Source organism: Cryptomeria japonica, chromosome 3, assembly GCF_030272615.1.
Source record: "Cryptomeria japonica chromosome 3, Sugi_1.0, whole genome shotgun sequence".
Taxonomy (NCBI): domain Eukaryota; kingdom Viridiplantae; phylum Streptophyta; class Pinopsida; order Cupressales; family Cupressaceae; genus Cryptomeria; species Cryptomeria japonica.
In genome coordinates, this window is record NC_081407.1 from 187,482,284 (window position 1) to 187,491,277 (window position 8,994).

The 8,994-nt window shown below is 32.4% G+C and overlaps 1 protein-coding gene across 1 annotated transcript; it reads left to right on the plus strand.

Annotated features, from left to right (window-relative positions):
- Window positions 1-6,838: 6,838 nt before the first annotated feature.
- On the plus strand, window positions 6,839-8,264 carry LOC131037360 (transcription factor MYB1). Its single transcript, XM_057969473.2, has 3 exons — window positions 6,839-6,974; window positions 7,203-7,332; window positions 7,422-8,264. Exons 1-3 carry the CDS (start codon window positions 6,839-6,841, stop codon window positions 8,011-8,013), a joined length of 858 nt encoding a protein of 285 aa, XP_057825456.1. The 3' UTR covers window positions 8,014-8,264.
- The last annotated feature ends 730 nt before the right edge of the window (window positions 8,265-8,994 follow it).

Here is an 8,994-nt window from a genome sequence, read left to right on the forward strand (position 1 = left end):
TTTATGGTTATGATATTATTTGTTGATTTGATTAACTTCTAATAAGGCATGATAACTGGAAGCATTGAGAGATGAAATATTTTGATATATGATTAAGCATTTGTATGTTTACAAGTTGAATGTTGTTTACTATTAATTTAGTATAATAGTTAACTGGTTGATGTTGAGTGTTCTTATGAGTATTGATCTTGACAATGAAAGTTTACTTTGTGTGATTGAGTTTGAGTTTGGGAAGTTTGTATAAGTTTTTTAGTTTACTGATTCATAACTAATTCACCCCCGCTCTCAGTAATCTACCAGATACTTATTCTTTCATCATACCATCAAGATTCATTGATTTTATATATTTTGTAAATGGTATTTTGTTTTGAAGTTATAAATTGTCTTAATACTGATTCCCCCCCCCCCCTCTCAGTATTAACCTGATCCTTATAGGATTAATATCCTCTACTCTTTTCGGCACATCATACTTTTCTAGTTAACCTTCTTGCCTTGCCTTTTCTATCTTGGAGGTGTATCACATTTACCCAATCATCAACCATGTCGGTCCTCAGTAGCTATCTAGGATCACTCACCATGTGCATCTTCATCAGATTGAGAGCACTTCACTTTTGTCTCTCTATTCACTTAGTTGTATGCCAATATCCACCTTGTTTACTAGTTGACATGTTTCTACCTTCATACTGGTAATGTGCATGATATCTTCATGCCATCCATCTCCAAGTGTTATGCATTTTTGGCAACACCACTTTCCGTCTACATAGTGGTAACTCCATGTGTGCAATTGTAGAGCCTTATCTTCATTTGACTAGTTCTCCTCTCAAACGGTTTGCCAAGATGGTAAACTCACCATATTAACTCTTCCTTCTCTATCCTAGTAGCACATCATATCTTCACATGTTGTTTCAACACACATCTTTGATCTCAAACTCAAGAGGCATCCTCATCTTCTACATTACTCATCCAGTCTATGCATCCAATCAACTGTCTTTGCTTACTCTGATTGTCTTATCCTAGAGATTCATGATGTATGCCATGAATACTGTGGAATAAGAAAGGTATTACCACTTACAGGTGGGAAGAATAGAGAAATGCACTTTAGCTACCAAACACTGGTAGAGGAAGACCTATGTCACCTACTAGTAATAATGTGACTTCACAAAGGAGAGGATACATCTTCAACTTTACATATGTCTTAGTAGCTTTTCCATATGTCATCTTTTCTCACTGAGGCAACACACTCTCTATCAACCTTCTCTTCATTTGGTGGGAGTCCTGCTAGTTGACAACATACAAGCATATCGGTTGCACTGCTGACCCTTCATTAGTTCATACTACAACAAACTTTACCGGTCACAAGTTTGCTAGTTCATATCACTCACCGGTCTCATCTCTCCCAAGTTTGTTCAATATCAATTGTGCACTCCCCCAGTTGGTAACACTGATAGCTATTTAGGTGAACACCAAAGACACCACAATGCTAGTTGACATCACTAACAACATATCAACTATTCTCTCATATTGGTTGTCCTACTCTACAAGTAACATGCTATATTGGTTAACATCAATGACAACATAATGCCAACATCTCCCTTTTGTGTGCTCTTATACTTCTCTCCCCTCTAAACTCACTTCCACATGTCATGTTCTTTCTTTCTATATCTCCTAAGAAATCCTCTTTAACTTCCTTTTCTTTATCTGTAAACTCAAACCATTTCTTTCCTTTGTACTTTCTCTCATTCCTTTTCTGCAACCTCTCCCTCCATGTTGGCTCTTCCTCTAAGCCACATACCCCACTCTCCTCTATTGATTCCACACCATCTCTATGCATGTTTTTTTTCCATTGTTGCACAATCTCTCTTTTCTTCATATGCACACACTAATCAATTCAAATCTACAATTTTTAAAAATAGAAACTCCTTATAATGTTCCAACTATGTGACTATGTAATTTGTCTCTTCGCTCCCTTTCTTGTCAATGTTGTTTTCATCTCTTCCACTCTCCAATCTTTCATGCCTATCAATCTACCAAGAAAACCTTGTCCTCATTAAATTGGTGCTACCTTTTTTCTAAATTTTCTTTTTTATCTACCATGATTGGTGCAACTAATCTCATACATTTGATAGCTGAGAAATAGAATCCCCATATCCATCAATGCATGCAAATTGAGCATTCACTATTCCTCTCATTTTTCTTCTTTGTTTAAACATATTATATTCTTCTGTCCTAACTTGGAGAAGTCCATTTGGTTATTTGATGGCTTTATTGGCCTAGGATTTCATTCTTTATTGTCATATTAATGAAATTCTACTTCTATTGATACTCTAATTATTGGCATCTATTTCTTCTTTGTTGTTCATGAGTCTATTAACGAACAGAGTAGGTACCAATCAGATTGGTGAAAGCTCAATCATGTTTCCTAAAATTACTCTCCATCCTTATTAACAATAAGAGTAGAGTAGAAGTAAATTAAAAAATGTATATTATTTATGATTTAGCCTTGAAAACTAGGGAATTATCTTATCCACATCTGAAGTAGCTAAATCATGATTGAATCATGTAGATAGTATGACTACACCTTGCCACTATATTAAAAATATCAAATAAAATATTCTAAATAGATTGTAATATTTATTGTTATCCACATGTGCATGAGAAAAGTGTTATCAACTATAAAAAAAGGTTATATGTAACTCGACTATCTTCCACCTAGGGATTATAATAAAGGTCAATTGTATATTAGGTGTAACTATTGATTATTATTATTATGTTACATTTAAGTTGATGTAAACCTATTGAGGACACCTTTATGAATATGCCTTCCACTTTTAAGTTGAGCACAACGTGTAGGAGAAATGACCCACTATTATTTGTGTAAGAATTAGCTATGAAGGTAGCCACCCAAAATCTAGAGGCCTAATGGAAAGCACAAGAATGAGAGAGAATCAATATGACAAGAATAAATTTTATTTATACCACTGATGCAATACAAAATGATCATCTGGATGATTATTACACAGGATTCTACTTCGTTATATAACCAAGGTGAGAACATAGGAGTGCATAATATTATGGCAAGTGTCATAATCTTATGACATGAGACAAAAAAGGAAAAGCTATCATCCCACCTAAAGTGGAAAAGTGATAGTGTAATAACACCACAAAAGGTGGATCACACACAAAAGATGGAAAAGTGAAGCCACAAAAGGTGGATATGATAATGTGATAAAGGCACTAAAGGGAGAGACATTGCATAAAGTAGGAATGATAACATGACAAGTCCGCCTAAAGTGGAAATGCTCCAACTACTCCTACATAATTCCTAAGTAAGCTTAGGTAAAGTGTAATAGAACCTAGGAGAGAAATAACCAAGGTAAAATGCTTTCTTTACACCAACAAATTGTTAGTATTTAACCATCCATAGCATTAATGCTATGAGATTTCCACAATCCATGTTGTATTCTCTGATTTTTTTTTTATTTGATTGTGTAAGTATTTTTTATCATCAACGTTTCAAATCACACTTTGTGATTCATCATCAAGAATTATTTTACATCTTGATGATGAATCATAGACTATGCTTTGAAATGTTGATGATAAAAAATACTTACACAATCGAATCCAAAAAAAATCAAGAGCATCCATAGCATGTTGATGAACCCCCTTTTTTTCCTTCCTCATGAAGGTAATAAACATTCTAAGATTGTGGAAGAGTTTTTTCAGGACTTAACAAAGGAGTATGAATAGTTGAATTATTATAATGGCAAAAATCCAAAGTATGATATTATTGAAAAGAGAGTTGATCATCATATCATCTCTTCGAAATAGAAATTCATAAGTTTGATGAGGAAGATAAAGATTCGCAATACAAAATAAAACAAATTTAAAATTGTAATGGAGAGAAGCAAGATATAATGCAAATAAAAGAGTTTAGTGAATACAAATTCTAATGTTTACAACATTCTTATTGTGACTTTAATAAAACTTTATTTTTATCATATACTTTTAAAAGATATTTGATAATATAATTATTTTTAATATTTTCAAACTATCATATTACAATTATATCTTAAAAAAACATTATTCTTCTATAATATCCTTATTTTCTATAATATTTATTTATTCATTTATTTAATAAATACATAAATTCTTTACCATATCACTCATAAACTCTATTAAAATATTTATTATTTTATACTATACATTAAATTTTGACAATAAAATCCTAAACATAACTTGCCAATGAACCAATTAGCTTCAACCCTGGAGAAAATTAGACAACATTTTCATGGTTTATAGATAAAATTTTGATTTAAAAACATCTCAACCAACAAATCTATAGTTTGCTTTAAAAACAAAGCTGAAAACCTCTAAAAATCAAATCCCAGCAGTGCCCCGGTCCAGATTTCTCAAAGTCGAGAATTCCAAAGCTTAAAATTCAAAGGATTCTATAGAAAATTACTGCAGATCTGTATTCTCAACAATGCCTCTTCAAAAGGGAAGAAGTTAGGAACAGAGAGAGGTCACAGGACATGTTTGACAGAATTCCTCAAAGAAATATGTTCTCCTGAACTGCAAGGACTGCACGATATGCACAAAATGGATTTGTTGAAAAGGCTTTTGAAAGTTTCAAGAAAACGTAATTGCTAGTCCCCTCTCTGCCTGTGCGAAAATGGCCATTGAAATAGGGTATGCAGATATTGCCCACAGATTATTATAGAAACAAATAGTAATAAAATTATGGTCTATCTTTTTAATATATTGTAATAAATAATATTTTGATGTTTACTCTATATAATATATAGAATCAAATTAAATAATTTACATTTTACTATTTATTGTATCTTAGAATGTGGGAACATATTCTATTCCATAATAATTATAACTTGAGGTTTAGAATAATTGTTTAATATGATTCGAGTTTTATATATATTGTTTGATTTTATTTTATTTATAGGTATATTATTTAGTTTAATCTTGGGTATTGTTTATATTGATTGTGTTATTTAATGTGTAAATTGATGTTGATTGACTCAAAGTTTGTAATAAAAATTTGAACTCCACAATCAGTCATCCTTTTTCCCATGTGACAAATTATATTAATGACAAGATTATGAATATTGTTAATTGATCAAAGTTAGTATATTTCCACAATCAATGAGACTGTATGTATGCTGCTGCTTCTGGATTTGATTGTGTGAGTGTTTTTTATATTGATGTTTTGGATCACATTCAGTGATCCATCATCAAGATGGTAAGAGAGCATAAGAAAAAAATAGTGGTTGTTGCAAACCTAAACAAATTAATTGATATTTCACTAACAAATTGAAACGATTTACATATCCAACACAATAATATCTATCATAACAAATACTATTAATAGATACTTTTAATCAAATGTATAAAATCTAAATCAATAACAGAAAAAAACAAAATTACTTTACTCACAGGATGCTCAATAAATGTTAGATAGATACTCCATCACATTCAACAAAAGAATTCTGACAAAGCACTGCTTTCATAGAATTTATATGTAAAGTACTAACATTAAAAGGTGGATAAACTATTTTCAAAATGTCAATTAGAGTTTGAATCTAACTTGGATTGTGCAACCAATAACAAAATATTTGTTTAACTTCGAAATCTCAGATTCTCCACTATGGTGACAACTATGGTGTCCATGGAAGATTTTATTCAGAGTTAAAAACTAAATAAAAAAGACTCTCCACTATGGTGACAACTATGGTGTCCATGGAATATTTTATTCAGAATTAAAAAATAAATAAAAAAGACTCTCCACTATGGTGACAATTATGGTGTCCATGGAAGATTTTATTCAGAGTTAAAAACTAAATAAAAAAGACTCTCTACTATGGTGACAACTATGATGTCCACGGAAGATTTTATTCAGAATTAAAAACTCAATAAAAATGTCTATGAAGACATATATTTAGCCAAAAATACAAAAATACATGTTTAAATGTGCCCCTTATATTTCTCAAGGAATATATGACTGCATATTCAAAACTGCTATACAGCCATATATTTAATGAAAAATATATTAAAAAACATTGGAAGATGTGCCAATTACATTCCTGGCAATGTATAGCTGCATAGCCAGTTTCCTAAATAATTGTTCACCATAAATGCTCTGAAAGCCAAGAACAATAATTATCTCGAGTGAATTGGGGAAGCTGCACTACAAAAGGTTTGGTGGTGTTATCGGATGGACTGTTTAGTAAGAAACTACAGCGGTGGCATTTACGTATGACCCACAACATTCAACAAAGGCGGCGCCAAGCTAGCCATTGGACTTCTCAACCGAGGGTCTTCATTGGGAACGGTAGTTGTAAGTCTTCTCTGTAAATTTTTTATCATGATACGTACACCAACAAATTGTTTAAATGCACACACAGTATCATTCACAGCCCTTGCAAATACAATATTATTTTTATTGTTTTGTTTTCTTCGATTAGGGTTGATCTTCGTGCCTCTATCTTTGAGTCTAGAATTTGCTATAGTGGATTCTGTCTATACTAAATAAAAGAAATTTGCAGGAGTGCTGAATGGTTTGTCTTTTAGAGGATCTCGTTACAGTAGTTTATTCTTATTTTATAGGTAATATAGAACAAGGAGAAATAAAATAATTAAAGATGATCGATCGACTGCATATTTTATGTTTCTGAATGGGATATAGAGATTGTAATATATAAACCATGTATGATTTTTAATCGTCAGTCACATGCCGGTCACTTTCTCATCTGTGGGTTTATTTATTGATCCACCAGTGCAACCAAATTAAATAGATGTCTTGAGAAAGTTAAGTAAAGTGCACGGAATGGGCAGAGCTCCTTGCTGTCCCAAAGATGCAGGTCTTAATCGTGGGGCATGGACTGCTGAAGAGGATTCGATTCTAACTAAATACATCTCAATTCATGGTGATGGTGGATGGAAATATCTCCCACAGAAAGCAGGTGAGTTAAAACGTTTGCTCTCATTCCTCATCTATTCAATAGAATTTCAGACATATGTTTTAAATTTCAGGAACAGTGACTCTCTTTTAAGTTCTTAGATGTTGGATGATTTATCTCCAGACTAGATCTAGCCACTGCTTTATTCAATTGAATTTGAGATACATGATTTAAACTCCAGTAAATGTAGGTCTCTTAATTGTTTCGATGGTGTGTAATTTGCTTCTCCAGGTCTGAAGCGGTGTGGGAAAAGCTGTAGATTACGCTGGTTGAACTACCTCCGTCCTGATATTAAGCGAGGAAACATCTCAGCAGATGAGGAGGAGCTCATAATCAGGATGCATAAACTACTTGGCAACAGGTACTTCCATAATGTCTTGATTGAATACTTCCAGAATACGCAAATATCATGCATATTCTATTTGTAACATTTTCCTTTGCTCTGTGTAGATGGTCACTAATCGCAGGAAGACTGCCTGGTCGAACAGACAACGAAATCAAGAATTACTGGAACACCAAATTGATGAAAAAGCTGGAAAGCAAAGAATATAGTCCTCCCAAAACCGAAGAAATCTGTGGAACGTCGAAATCTACGTCTAATTCTTCAGAGTATCACCGTGTATTACGAACTGTGGCGGTCAGAACTACCGTGGTGAGAATACCAAACAACCCATACGGAGAGAACACTACTTCAGAACATCAAGAAAGCAAATTGCAGAGGGAGGTTTTAGAAATTGTTGACAACCCTTCAGAATCGTGGTGCGAGTCTTTTGTTAATGAGCTGATCACGGGTAGCGACATTGAGATTGTGAATTATAGCTCAGCTCAAAATACAATGGAATCTGAAAGCCCTCGCGTGGAAATACTTGGGCAGCCTTGTCCCACATTTATATCCAGATTAGTCGACCGCCAGTTGTCAGACTGTCCGAATGAAGTGAATACATGCAAGAGTACATTGTATTTGAACGAGATGTGTTTCCCCGACGACAACCTTCCATGGTCTCCGTACAATTTCTCGACAGGTTTGTTTATAAAAGAGTAAAAGCAATTGCCTAGGATTGGGAAGAATGAAAACTAAATTATTTTGGTTCGAAGATTTTTATGTCAAATTTATAGAAAATTTTTTCCAGTCAATACGAGAAGTTAATGAAATGTTCGATGATATTGATACAGATGACTGGATAAATTAATTACAATATTTGAAGATGTCAAGTCTATTCGAAGATTACGAAACTTTGGTGGAAAGAAGCAGCTAGATGCAGCTACTTTGAATGTATGTTGTTTTAATAAAAGAGGCCCTCTAATTGGAATAGCTCTACTGGTCTTAATTGTATTGATTTATCATATATTGTTTAAAGTATGTGAGTCAGCCTAGCTTTGGCATTTCTAGATTTAGTAAGATTGACTGAGATGACAATAATATATGTATATATTACTGATCAAAGAAATAGTTTCAGCGAGATTTAAATAATAAAATTTAAGTAAGTGAAAATTGTAAAAGAAGTGTTATGTAAATCTAATTATATGAGGAAAGGAGATTATTTAAATAATAAAATTTAAGTAAAGTGAAAATTGTAAAAGAAGTGTTATGTATATCTAATTATATGAGGAAAGGAGATTGCTTTTTCTTAATTAAATTGGTATGTTTCTTCTTAGGATAAATATATATTTAAGAATTCAAAAAAATTATAAAGAATTTCTAATTAGTACTTACTATTATTAAAGTGTATAGGATAAAAAATCAAGAAGGTTTTCTATAAATCCGCCATCTTGAAGAATCAAAAGAAAACATGAAACTAATAAAATAAAAAATCTTTAGGAAGAGCATATAGGAATGATCAAAAGAAATCATAATGAAGATAATGAAGTAGCTAAGTAAATTGCAAGGATGGAGTATAAGACTAAGATTCCTAATTTGTAACATTCCAGTTTTAGTTAACATCAAAAGCTCATTTGACCAAACTCTTGCAACAATATTAGATATTATCTAGGAATATGAATAACAAGGTGGCCATTCATGAAA